This window comes from Marmota marmota, unplaced genomic scaffold (assembly GCF_001458135.2).
Source record: "Marmota marmota marmota unplaced genomic scaffold, marMar, whole genome shotgun sequence".
Classification (NCBI taxonomy): domain Eukaryota; kingdom Metazoa; phylum Chordata; class Mammalia; order Rodentia; family Sciuridae; genus Marmota; species Marmota marmota.
In genome coordinates, this window is record NW_026000243.1 from 5,946,839 (window position 1) to 5,967,564 (window position 20,726).

Below are 20,726 nucleotides of genomic sequence, written 5' to 3' on the forward strand. Positions count from 1 at the left end.
ATCCCTAACCAGACTGAATGCCTCACAACAGAATAAAGTCTGTTTCATTCTCCCTTCTAAACAGCTGTTAATATCTCACTTTATACAACTCATCTATTAGAGCACTTGTTAGAAGACCAAAAAAAAAACAAAAAAACAGGCCTTTGAATAACAAACAAACAGATGATGCAGAGGCTGCGCAGTTCAGGACAACCTTTCAAGTGCCCAGTTCAGAACTTCCTTTTGTTTGCCATTTTGAGGACCTAATTGGGTGATTTCCAAGAGGGACTAGAACCACAAAGAGGGAGAGGATGGAAGTCTATAGATAATAAAAGAAACAATGCCAAGAAGGGTATTAAAAAGAAAAAAGGACAAAGAACATAAAATATAGTTTGGTAGTAAGAGAGAGCATTCGGTATAAAAGCAAACACTCCTTTTATCTCAAATATGTTCATGAGGGAATCACTAAATTATAGTCATCTAAAGACATAAATGAGAGACATAAGTAATGAATCTTGATGTATACTGGCAGCAAAGTTTGTGGCTTGAAATGTGCTATGAAGAGACTTTAATTAAAATATTGAAAATAAAATTTAAACCTCAAGCTTTTTATTTCCCCCCTAGAGGTATGTTGGAAGACATACAGGATGTTTTGGTGTTTCTAGATTCCCAAGATTTTACTGCAGAAAGGAGTTAATATTTAAAAAGTGCATTTTCCTACAGAAAAAAAGACTAAAATCTCAAACACCACTAGTGTCATTTTTTGCCAATTCCTTAGTGATAAATACATATTTTAGGGGATAGTTATTATATGTTCATCAGTATGAGATATGAGATAAATGCTGAAATAGTTGGAATGACTAGCAGAGTCCCATAAAATTGGAAGATCCAGTGAACATGTCAAAGGTGTCTTACCAGGGGCATCTGGACTAAACAGGCCGCGTTCCTGATTACTGACCAATAGGGGTGGGTTCTTAATTTTTTCAAATGAAGAATGATTTGTAACTTTTGACTCCCAGTAGGAAAACTAGTTTTAAAATAGCTAAATATTGAGAGTTGCCACTTCCTGCCCCCAAATCCTGGTTGATACTGAAATATCTGAGAACTGGCACAGGGCTAAGACTGGACAGCCTATTAGGCAGTGGGTTATAGGTTGGCACTTGGCTCAGATCTATAGTAATTCATTTCATGGATACAGTCTCTACTGAATATCCACAAGGCAGTTTACCACATATGGCTAAGTCTAGAGGATCATTCTTTATTGGTTATTTTACTCTGAAGATAGGAATCTGATATGCTGTATGAGAATCTTAAAAAATGTTTTTTATTCAGACACCCTTTCGGAGGATTCTGAGTTCAGAGGCCAATTTGACCTCCTTGGGTCAGCACACTGGGTGCCAGGCCACAGAAAAAAGCACATATTCCTAAGAGCCCTAGGGGCATCACATTTGCCTGAATTTTCCACAAGAGATCATGAAGCCTCTCCAGTTCTGAAGAGTTAAGTGTTGGAGCTGTGGGGAATTTAGTCAGGCAGTGGATTGTGGCACAGACAGAAATAGGATCCCTCCTCAAATAATTGGTATAAGAGGTTATGTCATACAAATATCTGTCTTCTGGTTCAAATATCCCAAATTAATCGCGAATCAATTATAATTCATGTAAGATCAAAAAAGAAACACATACACAAGAAAGTCTGTTTTAACCTGAAATAATTCTGTTGATATTTGAATTGCTTTCATGGGACATTTGCTTTAAACCACAAGATATCTCCATCTCCAAGTACAAAATCCCTTCTCCCCACCCCCCACCCAAACAAACAAGAAAACAAACAAAACCCCAAACCCACAACTCAGCTTCAAATAAGTTTGGAAGAAATGAGACTCTAAATATTTACATATGGGGCAAGAAATAAATCACAAAACTATTTACAAAAATACACAAGCTTATATGCATTAACAATTTACACCAGTTCACAAAAATATTAAAACATAAAAAAACACTATATAAATTAAAGAAATCAAAAGTATGATCTAAGACTTCCTAGGGTGCTTCTCTCATGCAGGTCATGGTTGAAAAATCAGGTTTTGCTATCTCAGAATCTAAACTGTAAAACAATCATTTTTATTCTTTGAACAGTACTAAGCAGATAAGAAAAAAAGACCCTCTGTGGACACCAACATTATCTTGCACATATTAAAAATACATCATTCCTGACATTTCCATTACACAGTACTGACAATTCACATGCCTCTAACCATTTGGAAGAAACTTTCTGACATACTTTGACTTTCTTATTCATTTCCTTGCACTCTCTGTTCAGACCATACTTTGCCAACATACTGAATAGGTGATCTAAAGGGATGGAACAGATAAATGGATTTTACAGGCTCCTTCTTGAACTAAAGGGGCAAATTTCAAATATACATCATAAGCATCTATTTCTGCTTCAAATGTGATACCCACTCTTCTATCCCAACTCACGTTCATGGTCCCTCTTCTTCACAGAAGTAGCTCCAGAGTTTTTCAACCTGACCTAAATAGTTAAAAATGCTTTGCCTTCCTAAGGAATTGTGCAGGCCTTACCCTTGGGACCATCCCAGGGAGTTCTTCAAACTGAGCATTTAAAATATGTGAATGAAAAGGAAATTTATACAGTAAGAAATAAGGCTCAGATTAAGTTTATTATAAAGAATATGGCATCCTTGGGACTCTTAGAGTCCCTAGCCAGACATCCAGGGAATACTTATCTCAATCAAACTGAACTGTGGAATCAGAGTTTTTTTCAAAAAGATAAAATCTGGAGACATGGCTCAATAAATTAGGGGTTTAATGCATAAGGCAGTTCCACTTCCTTGATCATAATGCTCCATGTCAACATTTGAAAGTAATAACATTCAATTACTGTATTTGTGAAGTCACACACAAAGGTGAACAATGCTGAGGTAACCTGGCTCACAGTGATTTGCCATCTGATTTCTACCCCACATATTAGGAAGGAAAAGATGTGGGCAAAGTCTTTCAAATAACTGAATCCAAAGTTAAAGCTGTTGCTACATAATTAACTAAACTATAGACTTTCTCTAAAGTTTGTGTTTCACACTTATACCAGTAATCTGAATCATTATTCTATATTCAAAATATTTACCTGATATTTCCAAACCCATAGGACATTATTAATAAAGAAGTTGTTCTGAGGAATTAAATGTCATATTTATAAAATTGATTTTAGTTTCAGGAGTAAACAATGTGTGTGTGACAACAAATCCACAGATATTAAAATTGGCCTGGACTTCATTCACTACTTCTTTCTGGGCCCTCAGTTACTGAAGCCATGTGTCTACTAGTTACACCAGCCCCCTCTTGCTAACATCCAGATTGCTGGTGAGAACTTTCAGGGCTGGTATGATCTCCAAGGAGCAAGGGATTGCCTACTTGATAAAAAGATGAATAAGGTTAAAAAAAAAATTAGTGCTGCATATTCACCAGAGATCCAACTCTTCAATGTAGCACCCAATGTGTTTGTGTGCCAAATGGAAGCATCCTCTCAGGTTTCCTAACATAAACATTTTCTAACATCAGTTGGGCCTGCACTCTTAATGTAAAGGCCTAAACTTCTACAGACATTTCACATATTGTTTTTTCAAGATCTTTACTCTGGTCTTTATTGCATCCCTCTGATCAATTCTGGGGAACAAAAGAAAACCTTATAGAGTATTTTCATATATAAATATGTTGCTCTGAAATTTTTCATTTTCTAAATATAAACCCCTAAAATGTAATCACATGTTTTTAAATTAAAAAAAGAGGACTGGCATGAATCCTAATCTTTACACAATTTCACAGCAATAATAGCAGCATATTTTAGCCTCTTAAAAGATTTCTTCTTTTGCTCTAAATAAAAGATAATTCCAAGTTCTAAAAAGCCAGAGCAGCAATCATCCAGTAAATGGAATAAAATCTCCTGTGTATTCTATAAACTGAACATTTACAATATGTGAATGTATAAAACTCAAATATTATCACAAGTTATGGAATGGAATGACAATCTTAGCTCACACAGTAAATACAGGACTGTTCTGCTAGTCTGGTGGACCTGTGGTGGGTGGGCTGGGAAACAAGAGTAGAGTTAGGCTAGAGAGATGTTCTGTTCCTACTCTGATAAGGAATGAACTTTCAAAAGAAAGTCCTAGATATTAAACATGTTTAACATGTCTACAGAGTTATAAAGAGCTATACCTGAAATGCTGGTGTAGATGATAATTACAGTAAGACCGTGATCATATGAATACAGAGTAAGCATATACTGAGTGACTCCTTAGAACATTATGGTAGCTGCTGGAACTCCAACTGGTGACATGGGGCTGTGTACTTGGTGGTTACTGCAACAATGACATGCAGTACAGATAATTTGCAGTTACTGTAAGAATTCCTAGGGAACATATACTCTGGTTTAGAAACAGAAATTATCACATAAATCTATATTCCTGAAAACAGTCATAACACGCTATTTTTTTCTTTAATTGGAAAAGGTTGCTAATTTAGAAGAACAAGTACTGTTAACATTTTACTGGAATCTCAATTTACTAAATATTATTGGGTGGGGGGAATCTGCAGTCAGGCATCACATTAAAAGCAATGATACAGCTTTCTGGTGTTAATAAAGTTAATTGACAATAAGAATTTCACATTCTTCTGCCTAGGATGTTTCCCTAAATTCTAACTTGAAAAATCCCTCCTGTAGTGACATGAGCTTGCTCACTGTGAAGAGACTACTGAATGTTTAAAGTCTTAATTTCTTTATGTTTTAATTATAATGCTCCAATTGTCTGACTTATCTGAAAGATAAGGGAGTTTTCTCCACTCTAATTTAACATACAACCAAAAGTTAATAAATTACTAATATAGGATGGCTAAAAAAATAATTTAACACACAAGCCCCTTCTCGGTCAAGACGAATGAAGTGATAATGGAAAGAAGTGTCCATGTGGGCAGGCTGTGCAGCCACTGATGGGGGCGTAGGAACATAACAGTAAATGCAAAAGCCCACCAGGAAATAGATGTAAACTGCTCTGAACTAGGTAGCAAGTGCTAAGAAGAAAAGACAAAGTTAAATTTAAATTCAGTTAAAGGCAGTCCTCAGGCTCTTATAAATTAGCCCTATATGGCAAGTACGGTCTGTGACAAATTTCTTTACTATGTTTTCAACACAGTGCTTTACAATCACTCAGATCTCTTTTAAAGACAAAAATGACACAGTCTATAGATGAAAGAGGTGGTAATGAAGCAGGAAAGGGCGGGGAGGATGGTGATTTGTTTACTTTTATTATATTTTCTTTTTAACGTGGTCAGGGGTTTTGTAGATTTTTTTTTAATCTTTTTTGGTTATTGAAAAAAATAGAACAGTCCACTGTCCAGCAGAGGCTGCTTCAACTCTATTGCTCCCGGGGCTCATTCTGCATGAATCTGTGTGTCAGGATGTGGCAAAGACAACTCTGTGGGCAGGAAAGCCCCTTGACCCAACGCTGTAGCATATGTCCTGCTCTGTGGGTGGGCAAAACCAGAGGGCACATATGTTCCCATGCCCCCGCCTCCAAAGCCTCCTCGCTGGTGCTGGGGCAGGGAGTGGTAATCCTCCAGGTTGTCATACTGGGACACAACAGTCATATTGCTCTGGCGCTTGCTGTGCGTTTGGTACTGGTACAGCACACTGGGGTCCCTTTCCATGTTCTGGGTATGATGAAGTTTTAGGCTATGGCTCCTCTCTGGCTTAGGGGGTGGGACCATTGACTGAGTGAGGTGCTCCTCCTCTTTGTAGCAGTCTCTGGAGTGTTTCTCAGGGGCAGGTGGCTGCCTGGCTCGGGGCCGCTCCAGCTCTTTGGAGAGCCTCACCTCTTTGTGGTTCAATCTTAAGGACTCCTGCCCTGTGGTGTATTTCCCTCCAGAATTATGGTAGCTGCCTGGCTCAGAAGTGTCTGGAATTGTTTTGGGCCCATAATCTAACTGGCCAGTTGCCTGGGGGTATGGTGGCCCATTTTTTGATTCACATAATTGCCTATGGCTTGCTTCCTGATGCACCCTGTGCTCTGGGAGACTACAACCCATGTCATGAAGCTTTCTATTCCTAAGGCTGCTTTGCTTCTGAGGGAGGGTTGGCTTCTCTGCCTGTATACTGCCATACCCTCCATGGTGGGGGGCTCTGTCAAACTCTGGGTCTGGATGCTTCCTATAAAAGCGGTCGTCTCCCTCAGGACTCACAGCCTTGGCTGGGTGCCGCCCTTCCTTTCCTTCTGCCACTGACAGAAGCCCAGTTTTCCCAGGATCTGATTTACTGCGCAGATGGATGACATAGATCCCACCCAGGTCATCCTGCACAGCTGGCGTCATGTTGTCATACTGAGACATAACAGGCGCTTTCACCTTCTGCCGTGCACGGCTCTCTCTCCGGATAGACTGCATGCGATATTTTTCCATGTCCTCTAGATCCCACGAGGCGTAGGTGTGCTTTACATCAGCAGGTGGAGGCATGTTTACTACATTATGGTCATTACCAGAGAAATAGCCAGTCATGTTGGTCCGCGGGCGTGGAGGCAAACCAGAGTAACTGTACAAGTTCTTGCCTTGTAGCCTGGGATTGTAGAAAGCAAAATCACGACTTGGCAGGCGATGAAGGGGCCTCAACTGTACTGTGCTATAGGCATCCACATCACACAGGGCCCCATCAGGACTGTAATAGGAACTAGAGGAACTGGAATATGGACTATAGCGGTAATGGACCCGTCCATTCTCAAAGTAAGGCTGAAGCTGAGTTACATGATAATCTGAGCGGGCCTGGGAGGACTGATATGGCTTAAACTGGTACAGGGGCCTTGGGCAGTAGGCTGGTTCATCATCTGGGGGAACTTCTGTTCGTGAAATGGGAACAGAACGAATCATGGAAGATTGGGGAGCATGGAGAGATTGCACCCTCCGGATGGTAGGGTATGGTGGAATATCTTCAGGATAGCAAGCATTCCTAATTGAGGAGCTCAAAGAAGAAACATACTCCATCCGGTTGCATGGCTTGGAGTGGTGTCCAGACGTGTTTCTTCCCGGGGCCACATAGGTGTTATAACGAGGACCCATGGAGGCTGGTGGCTCTGATCGGGCACCATACACTTGGTGTTGCTCCAATTTATTATGATGTGGAGGTACACTCTGGGGACGGAATTGGCAGGTTGGAGTCATATTGAAATGCAAACAGTTTTCTGGACCAAAGGGCTCAGTGGTGACATCAGGCCTAGCAAAGGAGGAATAAGCTATTTTCTGAGAAGCATGCTTAGGTTGTGGGACAGGCAGTGGCAAAGGCAACACATCATCCACTGAGGCTGATGACGCAGTGACAAAGGAGTGGTAATTTGAACTGCTAGCGGCATCTGCACTGTTGGAGTGCATGGCGGCAGCCATCTTACTCTCCATTGTTCTGGTGGGGGGCATTGGTGCAGAAAAGCCACAGGAGTGCCCAGGGAAGGACTCGGCTCGCATGTGGATCAGTGGGGCCCTGGTACTCTCCCGCACTTTCTCAGGCAGGCCTGGCTGGAGAGCAGTAGTAACCATAGGACACTGAGCAGCAGCTGCACAGCTATCACTGACAAAGATGGGTGCAGGGTCATCCACGGCTCGAGGTTCAGGTGGCCTCTCTGGAGCTGGAACTACTCCGTGAACCTATTCAAAGATGAAAATATTATGAGTCCATTTTTTTTACACTCCCCTTATGAAATCAAATGCTATTAATTTGTAACTCACAAACTGAGGCTATTTAGGCAGCAGCTTTAACCTTCCCAAGCCATGCAGTTGTACTGGACCTGTTCCCACTGGCAGGAAAAAGAGCCTATGCTGCTACCTGGTATATTACCATCTCTGGAGAACTGTTCAGGGTTTTCTCCATTTGTGATGGGTTTTAAATATGAGAGGAGGTTGCCTATGATGATGTCTTAATGTGAAGACCGAAAGGTTTGTCAAATAACACTGTCAAGCTTAAAAATAAACATTTGCCCTACTGCTCTAGCTTAGTCTCAACATCAAGAACACTTTATTCAATAAATATAATTGATTCTATCATCTGGAAGTGGTTCACAGTTGGACATAGAGAGAAGTTGTGAACCCCTAATACAGAGAAAAATACAAAAGTGACTTGTCCAAGGTGGCATTCAAGTCAGAGGTTATCTCTCTCCCTACCTTTGACCAACTCATTTGTGGACCCATAGGCCAAATACAATCCTCACAGAAATAAGCAAATAAGCTCTCTCTGAAAAGTAATTGCTAGAACTAGCATCCTCCAAGGAAGGACCAGAAATTTAAGAATTTAAGTCCTTTCAATTGAAGGTGACCACAAAACAAACAAACAAACAAACAAAAAAAAACCTGTGTGACAACTTTTAGCATTTTGTATATAACACTCTCTCTTCAAAATACATACTTGATTATGGAGCAATCTGCTGGTTAAGGTTGAGAAAAATAACAAAAAATCCTAATGTACTAAAATCTTTTACACTTCTAAAACAGGCAGAGATATCTTCAGAGTGAGGCATTTTCATTGAGTACATGGGAATGATTGGCATAGCGTACTCATACATGACTTGCCCAAAGTCACGGTGAGTCAGTGATGGATTTCCAAAAGGGAAAAAACAAAAAACAAAAAACCCCCACATGCATGACAGCTAAAGCCCAGTTTGTCTCATGTTATCCCTTTGTATAACCATAAAGAAATGTAGGAAGAAAAGGTACCAGGTATAAAATTGTAGTCATTTAGTAACTGCTGCAGCAGCCAGGCAAAGGCAGAACCCTAACTTCAAACCAGAAGTATTTCATGGAAACCTGCCATAAGTGTTAAAAATTATGTTGTATTCAAATAAAGTTGTTATCAAAGATAACAACACACCCTGCTGAAAAATGACATACCTTTGGGAAAGCATATTTCATCTCACCAACCTTCTCTCTTCTTACCTTGTGGGAATCATTCAGTCCTATACTGGCTGCAGCTTGTACTTGCCCCGCGACTGGCAGCTGCTCTGTGGTCCTCTGGGCAGGAGGCGGGGGGAGAGGGCGATGACTTCTGTGTGTGCGCTGAAGGGTAGCAACAGCAAACCCAGTGGCAGTGGGTTGTTCACTCACAGCCCAGCTGGCATCCCTGGTGCTTATTTCAGCTGTTGCTGGAGTCGCTGTCATGTAAGTCATGGTGGCTGTGCTGGTATTCTCTTCAGGGGACCCAGAAAGAGGACAGCTTTTGTCTCTAGGCAAATTTGAAGGCATGGAAGATTGGTCTGCAAGTTCTGAAGGGTGATGGGGCTGATCCACACTTGCACCAAGGTAGGCAGGAGACTGATCCCCACTGTAGAAATGGAGTGCAGACTGGTCCTGCTCTACGAAGGGGATGGTTGCCACAGTGGTCTTCCCAGCCTGGTCTTCAGGGAAACCTACATGATCATCAGACTTTTCTGAGTCTGTTAAGGGAACTAAAGTAATTCTGGCCTTTTCTGGGTCCCCAGATAAATAGTTTCGATGTAGATGGTTTCCTGGTAAGTCTACTTGGTGGAGTTGCTCCCCAGATTCATTTACCTTGGTATGAGTAGGATCCCCAACAGCTGTTGTCTCTGGGAGAGGCTGGTTGCAGTTTCCCAGTGCATTGTTCTGGAGGTGGAACTGCTCTGCTGGTCGATCTGTTTGGAAATAGGCCTTATCTAGAGAAATACTAGAGTACGGACTGGGCAGTTTATCTTCAGCTGTAGCCCCTGCTGTGTCTCCATAATTTGTGTACCCAGCCTGAGAAGTCCCTGGTCTCTTCAGTGACTGAGTAGAGGCTTGCTGCGCAGACTCAGCTAATGCTAGCGCCAACATTCGGGCGACATTTTTCGGAGGCGGTGGCGGTGGGATAAGAGAGACTGAACTGACAGGAACAGGCTCCTGAGGGGGGTCATGGGTAACTGCTCCTAGTGGGAAATTGGGAAAAAAAATGAGAATGAAAAGGTAGCTTACGTTATCCTATACGGAAAGCCAAACACTCCCCACTTGATTATTTAAAAACAGGTGCCTTCCATATTTCAAAATGGCAATCCATGATCTTCTATCCCACATGCAAATGCTGTAGAAAATACATCTCATTTGGAAGGAAAACTAAGAGTGCTTAAAGGTTGTAAGCTCCTTTTGAATTGCTACAGAAATGGGGAGGGGGCTCAGAAAAGATTGCTTAGAACACAAGCTTCAAGGCTTATGGATTGTTACTAAGGCTGGTTTTCACACTGGATGGTATAGGCTGTTAACTTGTAAGGCTACAATAATGATATTCATTAGAAGAGAAAATTGATTCAAGAGCTATGAAATTGTACAAAAAATTATCAAGGAATTCTCACTGTCCATACAGGTAAGGGACTTTTGTGATGGTCTGAAGCAGGACCACAAGCTCTTTGGGGAGTTTTGTTTGACTGACTTTAATGTGGGGCTTGAGCCATCTGCCAATGCTCAGAGAAGCATTCTCCTGGATTAAAGGCTACCTGTGGAGCAAATTCTCTCTTAAAAGGCACAGATGATTTACAAGATTGAAGATCCCTCTTAATTTAAAGAAAGAATGGAGGAAAACAAACGGTACCTGTCTGAGTCTGTCCAGAAGCTACAGCCTTACTCTGACTGCTTGAGACAGACCGCTCCTCTTTCCCTGGCAACTCTATTTCTTCAGCAGCTACCTGGTCCAGGGGCTGGATTTCAGGTTCACATCCTTCTTGGGCCTCTCTCTCATTTGTTTTCATCTTTACTATTTGGGTGGGGGATCTATTTGTGATATCACTTTCTTCTGTGCTTTTGTCCCAGGTTGGAGATGATGCATTCTGAGCTGCAGTATTTGAGCCAGTACTGATGACTTCTGACACCCGAGGTGGAAGGGTCACTGAAATCGGCTCAGATATGTTCATGGAAGGCGATTTGCTTAATTTTCGTCCAATCTTCGGAGAGAAAGCATAGACGACCTTTTCAGTAAATGAGGATGATTTGGATGACTTCTCTTCAGTTGGGCTCAGGTCCAGGGTAAAGAATGGACTCATTTTCTCCTGAACTGGAGAGACAGGTTCAGAACTTGCTGTGCTTCCTGGAGTCTGAGACTGGCTACCACTTGGTTCTACATCCTTTTTACTGGTACATGGTTTATCCTTGGAGTATCCTAATGAATCTAAAAAGGAAGCACCACTCTCCAGGCATTCTGATTCGGCCTTAGGGGGACTACACTGAAATGACATTGGATCAAAATCCAGGCTGGCTACTCCAATATCTGGAGGGCTCAAGTCAACATCCTCAGCTGAATGAGGAGACAGGAGAGCTGGGATATGCAGCAACCCTACCTCCTCCTCACTCTCATTGTCATGGGGCAGATTATCATAGGAATTACAGCGGTTCCCCAGCATTTCTCCATTAAAAGAGGCAGACAGGGCATCACTGCTAGATCGGGGTCTTCTGGGTCGGAAGAGCTTGGAATCACCTAGTAAAAATGGACAACAATGTCAAAGTATGAATGTCACAGGATATATAATGCCATGAGAAGCCACCTACTTGGTATAGCAGTAACTCACCATTTAGGTAAGAAAATGCAACTTTTCATTTTCTTTTTGTAAATTGTCTCGAGACACACAGATCATTGCAATAACAAAACTCCCCAACCAAATGCTAAATAGCAAGCACATTTCATATAATCAGAGGGAGAATGCAGTGCTTCATGGTTTTGATAAGAAAAAGGACCAGGACTCTTGAATTGTTATTGGTCCAACACTGACTCTTTGTGTGACTCTGGGCAAGTTTTTCATTTCTTTGTGTCTTATTGTATCACTAGCCTCACACATGACTTGTGAGGTAAAATAAATCACTTTAGATAGCATTTTGGACATAAAATAGCAAAAAAGGTTGTTTCTTTGGAGGAAATATCCTATGCTACCCAAATTTCAAAAAAAAAATCTTGATTAAATAGCATTAACATATACTTAAATGATTCCTTTCGAACACTTAATTTCATTTTTTTTTTTTTATTTATAAGACTAGGCCTTCAGTTTCTCAAGCAGAGTCCTGGGGAGTGGTAGTATTATGCAATTTTATGATGTTGCTAAAAGTCCAACTGGTAAAAATGAAACCACTTATTCTATGAGAGTTTTAATTGCCATAGTGAAAATGTAATATAAGAAGTGAGCAATCTGTGTATGGGGTGAAGGTGGGAGTTCATAACCCACTTGAATCAAAGTGTGGAATATGATATGTCAAGAAATTTGTAATGTTTTGAACAACCAACAATAAAAAATTAAAAAAAAAAAGAAGTGAGAAGCTATCTTAACATAAATATATATACTGATATATCTACCACTTAAAAACATAATCTTGACCCAAATATTATTTTCCACTTGACATGAACTTAGTCCATTGCATTGTTTTCATAGATTATGCTGACTATAGTTTAATTAAAAATCTTGGAGAACTTTTCTAAGATTGTCAGCCACTCAGATAGAGTGATGTGGAAGCACTATGAATCACAAGGAAAATCACTGGTCAATGAAGATCTGGCAGTTAGAAAGGTTAATAAATGAAGATGAGAAAATTGATCAAGATGATGATACAGGGATACTTGAAAAGCACATGATCTGAATATCAACAGATTAAGAAAAGCCCTTGGAAAATTGATATAGTTTTTGATTACTTTTGTAGAAAGGGCCTTCTTTATAATCTGTGGCACAAATCAAAGATCAAATAAAGTTCTTACATTTGTCAAAAAATATTGTACCTTCTTCCAAGTCAATGTTGGAATAATTCCTGGTTTAGTAAATAGTTGCAACTATAATTTAACTTCACTAAACAATATAATACACATTTATTTTAATATTTTAGTTTTGTTTGTCAAGTTACATTGCAACAAAACCTTTTTCATGGTTACCATGAAATCTTGGTCCCGATTTTAAACAGATCCATTTTACATTGCTTCTCCAAGTGCTAATTATCCTGGGACAATGAGACCAGCTATAATCAATCTGCTTTATGAAATTTAAGGTCAGGTTAAGCAATTTGGAAGACAACTGGTCTAAACATCAAAATGCTTCACTTTATATTTTGTAGCAAACATTTTGTTCCCACTTGTGAAAGTTAAAGAAGGAGACAGTTGAAATCCCAGTTTTTACAAGGCATTAATCAATATAAATGGTTAATTTAAAACATTTTAGCCATTTAAATAGTAATCCTGCCAAAATACTGCTGCCATATTAGAACAGCAAAGAACTGTAATCTGAACAATACTAAATACTAGAATTCTTGGAAATGATAATCAATAGTCTATTTATTAAGTATATATTTATAAAGTACACCCAAGTGCTATGTTCATGTTCTCTTATGCAAGCTATCATGGAATAAAACAATTGATTCTTTCAGTCTTACCATCAACTGCATGAAGAGAAGTAAGAGACTCCTCACTTTTTGCTGAGCGAAGGGTTCCTTCTGCTCTGCCACCTGAAGAATCAAAACCAAAAAGTGTTTAATTTTAATTTTGCCGCATATTATACAGTTAAAGGGATCAGTGTTTTTCCTAACACATGCTTAAATTTCCAAGAGTGGTTGGCTGTACAGATTGAGAGTCACATTCAATTTACCATCTTCTTATATAAAGTGTTGTACTATTCTCAAATGGTGTCCCATGTTCAACTCTCTTTTCTAAAGGATTATGAACTTGAGCATAGAGATTAACTAAAAGACTTTTCTTGTGTATTTCCTAAAGACCAACATGATACCCAGAGATGATATCACATTAGACTTACAGTGGCCCCACCCTTAGTGACTGAAGTCTTTACAAGAAGAGAAGACAGAGAAACACAGGGAAAGCCCTGTGAAGATGGATGCAGAGACAGAGTGATGCTGCCTCAAGCCAAGAAATGCCAGGAGCCATCAGGAGCAGGAAGATGCAAGGAAGGCAAAGAAGGATTCTTCCCTGGAGCACAGCCCTGCTGACAACAGTAAAAGAATGTATTTCTATTGTTTTAAGTCACTTGATTTGTACTAGTCTTTTACAATTAGCCTAGGAAATACTTATAGTAATTTCAATTACATATGGTGAATCTTATTTGCTAGACACCTCCATCCTCTCTCATCCATTGGTAGCATTGAGGGCACTTCCATTTTCAGCCCCTTCTCCCTAATGGAGATATCACCCAACCCTCCTGTTCTTTGCCTACTTTCCTGACCACTTCTCACTCTATTCTCATGACAACTCTTCCTTTTATAGTCCTTTAATGATTGCTTTTCTTCAGAATTGTGTCTGTAATCTGCTTCTCTTCTCACCCTGCACCTATGTCTTGAAACCCAATTCTTAGACCCTTGTTGATTAGGTGAAATCCCTACTTATTCTTCAATATTCAAATCTACGGTTATCTTTCTTACTACCAGCCCTGCCCCAAAAGATCAGACAATGCCTATCACAAATATCTTATACAAAACTGTTTCAATAGCTATGATTATGCACTGAAATTTATTTCCTTATACATGGGACTTTCCAATTAAGATGCTATAGGCAGTATGCTACCTTAATTTTCTTTCTATCTGTAGGGCCTGCTATCAAAATACCTAAGACACGCTTGGTACATGACTACAAACTGAATGAATGATGAATTAAATGAACTGAACATTACACTGCCAACATTACTTAAGAAAAAAATCCCTTCTAGATTCAGAAGCTATTATCAGAATATGAATTTTAAACTATATTTCTTTGATTATAAGATATATAAACCTCAAAGACATATTGAAACATAGTTTTGTCATTTTTTAAAGTTACAAAAATATCAATTAAAAAACTAGTACAGCAGTATTTGTTTATTACTAATAATATATAAGCTATGTTACAATATGCTTGAATTTTTAATCACTTCATCCTACATATAATCTACATAGTGTCCTTAAGAAATTGGGTCCCTCTTTGTATTCATATGATTTCAAGTTGGTGATAAAGAATTGGTCACGAAGACAATCCACCTGGACCACACAACTGTGCACATATTAAAGGATAGCCTATCATAACAACACATGCAGAACGTGCCCAGAGAAACAAAAGGTTATCACTAGGCAGTAGAGGGGACTTAGTAGACAAAATGCTTGCCAGCCACAGAACAGTGCTGTGGGAAGGCACTTACCTTTGAGAGCCATAGCTTTCATTTCTGAAGGCTCACTCTCATTACGCTGCAACTTCCGCTTAGAGACTGATGATGATTTCCCCAAGTTGAAAAATGAACGCCAGCTGCCCACAGGAGATTTCTTCATCTTATTTTGAGGCCTCTTTCTATGAGACAGAAAATAATTAATCAATGTTAAGACAGCCAAGAGTCTATCTTATAGAAAAAAAATGAACAAATAGTAGAAAGAACAAAACAAACCAAACAACCTGGAGAGGCATAGCTGAAAGAATAAACAAGCCCCCTCCTTCTACAGGGTACACGCAACACAGTGCAGCTAAAGCATGAAATGGAACTTAAAGGAGCAGATTTCTTATTAGTAACCAGTTTCACAAAGATCGTTTTTATGCATATCTTCATATTTACAGCCAACATCACAAGCTGCAACGAAGTGAGAATAAGACACAAATGCAAATAGAACTATTCGGACCTCCAAAAATAAAACACAGTTGAATAAAATGATTTTAGGTATGAGTAGAGAGAATAAGAACAAAAAAAGAAAAAACTAGTATACATTTAATGCCAAACACTGCATTAACACCTTATACATAGTATTTCCTTTAAATCAGATATAATTATATTAAGATATAATCATATTTTCATTGTACAGGTGAAGAAATTAGTCATTCAAGTAACTTCCTTAAAGTTATAAAAGTAGTAAGTGATGGAGTCAGGTTTGAAACCCAAGTCTATCTACACCCCAGTATCTACTCTTTTAAATGCAAGTCTATAAGGAAGATCTTGAGTAAATTATGGAGCTAAAGTATAAAACCAAGATGCTAAGAGTATGTCTCAACTTTTTGCTCTTTTAGTCATGGGAAGCAAAAGGAAGTTAGAGGAGTATAATAAAATATGGGAAAAAAACATTCTAATGCATTATTATTAGTACAATCCCATCCAGAGAAGTGAGATCCTTACATTCATGTGCAATAGCCAAAGGAGTAGCAGAGACATCAAAAATAACTTTTACATACATTAATCTTCCTACTATAACCTAGTAAAGAAGATACAGAAATCATGTTATTATCATTTCTTTAGAGGTACAGAGAATTTCAGAGCTGGAAAGGACACTGACAGGGCACACTACAGTGGTTCTCTAATTTTTGAAAACATCACAACTGCTTGGGAAGCTTGACAAAGGACTTATCCTAGAGCTCCTGGTACAGTGGGCTTGGAATGGGGCTGGAGTAATCGATTACTACAGCTATTAGGTGACATTGGTGTTGTTGGTCAAGAGAATACACTTTAAGAACCACTGACCTATCTGAACCTTAACATGGAACCAATTTCAAGCAAGTCATTATCCACTTACTTTCTGAATAAACTGTTCCAAAACAGCTTACTTCTAAACAAATTTCTAAAACACGTATCTTGGAGAGAAAAATCCACACCACATAAATAGTGCACCATTTTTGCCCAAATGACTTTTTTTTATGACATTCTGTGATGCTTTTGCAAAACTAATTCTTATCATTCCCTTTGAGGTGTTAAGCATCATTCACATTCAGATAAACAGGGTTTGTGGGACTGGCCCATAATTTAATATGTGAATACTATAGTACAAAATTAAATGTGAAACAGACCTGGAATGTGGCTTAGTGGTAGAGTGCTTGCCTGGCATGTGCAAAGCCCTGGGTTTGATCCCTAGCACCTCCAAAATGTTCAGAAAGAAAAAACTAAAAGGAAGTAATAGCACATGGCTATGAAAATCACATTCTTAAATAGGAATTAATAAATTTTACCTTTCAAGTGGGAATTCAATTATGGTATGAAATTTCCCCTGAAGTGCAGCAGGTCCTTCTCCTACTTCAATATATTTATTTTCAGTTACAATTGGAGAATTGACCTGAGCCTGTGTTCTTGCCTGGGCTTCCTCCAATGTCAGCAGCTTGGTGGATGGAGAGGATACCAACAGGGATTTGGGCCTTGACAGAGAAGCTTCAAAAAGAAAAAGAAAGAAATGACGTAGTCAACAATTTTAGCATGTATCAACCTGTTTATCCTCTATCTGCCAATCAGTGTTGTATCATATTTCCTTCAGGTCTTTTAAATGGCAATAATCAAAGCACTTTATATCCAGAGAGAAACACAAAATGACATAACCAGACCACAGCCACACACACACACACACACACACACACACACACACACACCTTCTTTAATAATTTATTTTCCCTTCTTAAAAGATAACCAAAAGGCATTTTTAGTTTTGGAAGAAATTTTTCTTCTCTGTTCCACAAAGTACCTTAATATACATCAATAAAAGGTGCCAAGACTTGTTTTATACGTCATGAACTTAGATCACAATAGGTCTGATATATAGTGTTCATTGTATTCACACAAAATAACTCAATTTGTGCATTATGAAAAATGGACATAAATTCGCTGTCTTCTAATGCCATATTTTAATTGAGACAAGCAATACAAAGTTTTCCATCTTTTAGAAGTTTAGATACATGTTTCCAGGAGCAAATAAAATCTGTGTCATACCTGCCCCTTCCTGCATGACTGCACTGATTTTGCCACTGAAGAGCACGTCTACATGATTGAGGATGAACTCAACAACCACAGACTGAATCCTTACTTCCATGAAAGCAGCTGTTCCACTGAAACAGGCAGACTCTATCTGTTTTGATCTGTGAGGTAAACAACATTGCCATCAATTACAAAGAGAACAGTCATAAAGAACATCTTTTAAAAATGTGTAAATCACAGGCAAATCAGAGAAAGAAATCATACTTTTATAGTAACTTAGCTAAGCCCCATATGCCTATTTTGGGGAGATGCTAATAAAAGAAATAATTTGCCTTCCTCTTTAAATTTTTCCTTAACAAACACTGATGAATTACACTTTTGGTTCTAGTAATAGAACTAAAACAATCAGTTCTATTAAAGGTCATAAGTCAATGCAAATTACCGAAGCAGGTTTGGAGCCCAGACAATTGCTAGATTTTTTGCATGCATATTTGTGATGGAACAGTAGTCCGCAAGAAGAGACAAGTGCCTCATCAGGAACTCCAGTGTTCTAAAAAATGAAATACAACATATTAACAGACAAAGACTTTATGGAGCAGTATATAGCATAAAAGCCACTAATTGATTTGTAAATTTTCAATAGAAAGAGACCATACAAACCCAAGCACATTTTTTGCTGCCTACTAAGTTCAAATATTATTAGAATTGAATTCTCCACAAAAGCTATTTTCTGGAACAAAGGACATTTTGAAGATATAATATTTACTTGCAATAGACAACTAATAAGAAAGGATTTAAATACTTCCATGAAAGAAAAAAAAATGTTTCAAAGGCCGAAAATAAAAATTCCAACAGACATCAAGGGGAGAATTTTTGAGCAACCACACACAAATATTATCTATCAGTTATCACATCTCAGTGTCCCTATATCTAAATGGATAGGGATTAAAACTATTAAAAACAAACAAATGAAAGTCAGAAATATAAGATTTTATTATTAGAAACAGCAATGAAAGTAAAATTTTGGTCTACATATAAGCCACAAAGATTCTGGAGGGCCTAACAAGGACTTGGGAGGAGCAGGAAGATAGCTTTGGGACTAGGAACCCTGTTTTGTCAGGGGGAATCTCATTTAATTCTCATAGTCTAATCACATACAGTATTCCCAGCTCCTTTGTAGGGAGGGAGAAGTCAAGGCTAACCTGAAATTATACAGACAAGCAGTGGCAATGACAGGATTCAAATCAAGGTCAGCATGGATTGAAACTGCCTGCTCCTTCAACAGCATCTATGGTAGTTTTTGTCCCTCCTGTATATAATCAGATAAAAAACACAGACAGCTGGCCTAGCTGGGCACAGTAGTGTACACTTGAAATCCCAGCAACTCATGAGGCTGAGGCAGGAGGATCGCCAGTTCAAGGACAGCCTCAGCAACTTTGCAAGACCCTCAGCAATTTTGTGAGACCCTGTCTTAAAACAAAAAATTAATAATAATAATAGACTGGTGATACAGTAAAGCACCCCTGGATTTAATCCCTGGCAAGTTTATGTACACACACACACACACACACACACACCAAAAATAAATAAATAAAAATTAAAAAAACACAAAAAGAGAAAAGAAAAGTGACCTGGCCTGGAGATTATGTAGAGGTGGGAAGCTTTAAGAAATGTGTCTAAAAGACAATGTAAGAAATAAAAAATTAAAATAACCAAAGATACCTATTTAGTTCATCTGATTATAAAGATGTTTTTAAAAGTTAATGGAGAATTTCAGTCAGGACCCCATGAAGTGAGCACTTTCATATTCAGCAGATGAGAGTGGAAACTGCATAAACCTTCCTGGAATACAACTGGGGACTGTTTTATATTGATAATAAAAATGTTAGTATACTTTGGTTTTCAGAATTGCACTGCTAGCTTTTTATCCTGAAAAAAAGTCTAGATTACATGTAAATGGATGATCCTCATAGTAATATTCAAAATTGGAAAAAAAAAACAGTAGTACGTTGATCAAATATCAAATTAGGGGAACATGAAAGAACACTTAAAATCATATTTTTCAAGAACATTTAAGGAATTAAAACATGTAAGTGTTAAAATCTTAGATTAAAAGCCTGAATCAAAAGATATAAAGTAGGACACATACGTATAAATTATACAGAAGAAACTATAATTATAATATTACAAAATGAGAAGTATGTAACAAAAAATTATATATATTGTAGAGTAGAATAGATATATAATAAGCAATATATATAATTCAGGTTGGGCTTACTATGGTTATGTAATATAGATTCAGGTAAAGAGGGTAATATTAGGATCTACAATATACACACATATATAGTATCATGCAACTGAATATATAGTGTACAAAACATATAAAATACACATGCAATGTATATTATTAAACACTTATTACGTTCAAGGCTTTATTCTGAAAATATAATGATAAACAAGACAGAATTCATGACCTTAAGAAGTTCATGTTTTAGAGAGGTTACATACTGAATAGGTAATAAATTATATATAAAAAACATATAGACGGGGCTGGGGTTGTGACTTAGTGGTAGAGCACTTTCCTAGCATGTGTGAGGTACTGGGTTTGATTCTCAGCACCACATATAAATAAATAAAGATCCACTGACAACTAAAAAATATTTTAAAAAAACATATAGTCAGATAGGTATTCAATATATAATATGTTGAAGGAAAGATACCTAATGTTTAATAGAAAAGACTACATAGATAGTAGGGGAGCAATATGAAATAAGAATGAAATTATGGCATTTGCTGGTAAATGGATGAAGTTGAAGAATGTCAGGCTAAAAGAAATAAGCCAATCCCCCAAAACAAAGGTCGAATGTTTTTCTCTGATATGTGGATGCTAATTCACAATAAGGGGGGCGGGGGTGCTAGGGAAGAACAGAGTTCTTCTAGGTAGAGGGGAGTGAAGGGAGGGGAGGAGATATGGGGATAAGAAAGATAGTAGAATAAAACAGACATTATTACCTTATGTACATATATGACTACATGACTGATGTGATTTTATAATATATA

At 38.3% G+C, this 20,726-nt stretch overlaps 1 protein-coding gene across 8 annotated transcripts in view; it reads right to left on the reverse strand.

The window, feature by feature from the left end:
• Positions 1–1,671: 1,671 nt before the first annotated feature.
• The window catches only part of Arhgap32 (Rho GTPase activating protein 32), a 296,976-nt gene continuing 277,921 nt past the window's right edge, over positions 1,672–20,726 (reverse strand). For all 8 annotated transcript variants that reach the window (XM_048796188.1, XM_048796187.1, XM_048796185.1 and 5 more), the window contains 8 exons: positions 18,109–18,216; positions 17,682–17,827; positions 16,934–17,129; positions 15,153–15,298; positions 13,408–13,479; positions 10,601–11,479; positions 8,962–9,944; positions 1,672–7,680 (listed from right to left, as the gene is read on the reverse strand). In XM_048796188.1, the coding sequence (XP_048652145.1) occupies positions 5,428–7,680; positions 8,962–9,944; positions 10,601–11,479; positions 13,408–13,479; positions 15,153–15,298; positions 16,934–17,129; positions 17,682–17,827; positions 18,109–18,216 (4,783 nt within the window). In that variant the 3' untranslated portion in view covers positions 1,672–5,427. The remainder of the gene's footprint in view (positions 7,681–8,961; positions 9,945–10,600; positions 11,480–13,407; positions 13,480–15,152; positions 15,299–16,933; positions 17,130–17,681; positions 17,828–18,108; positions 18,217–20,726) is intronic.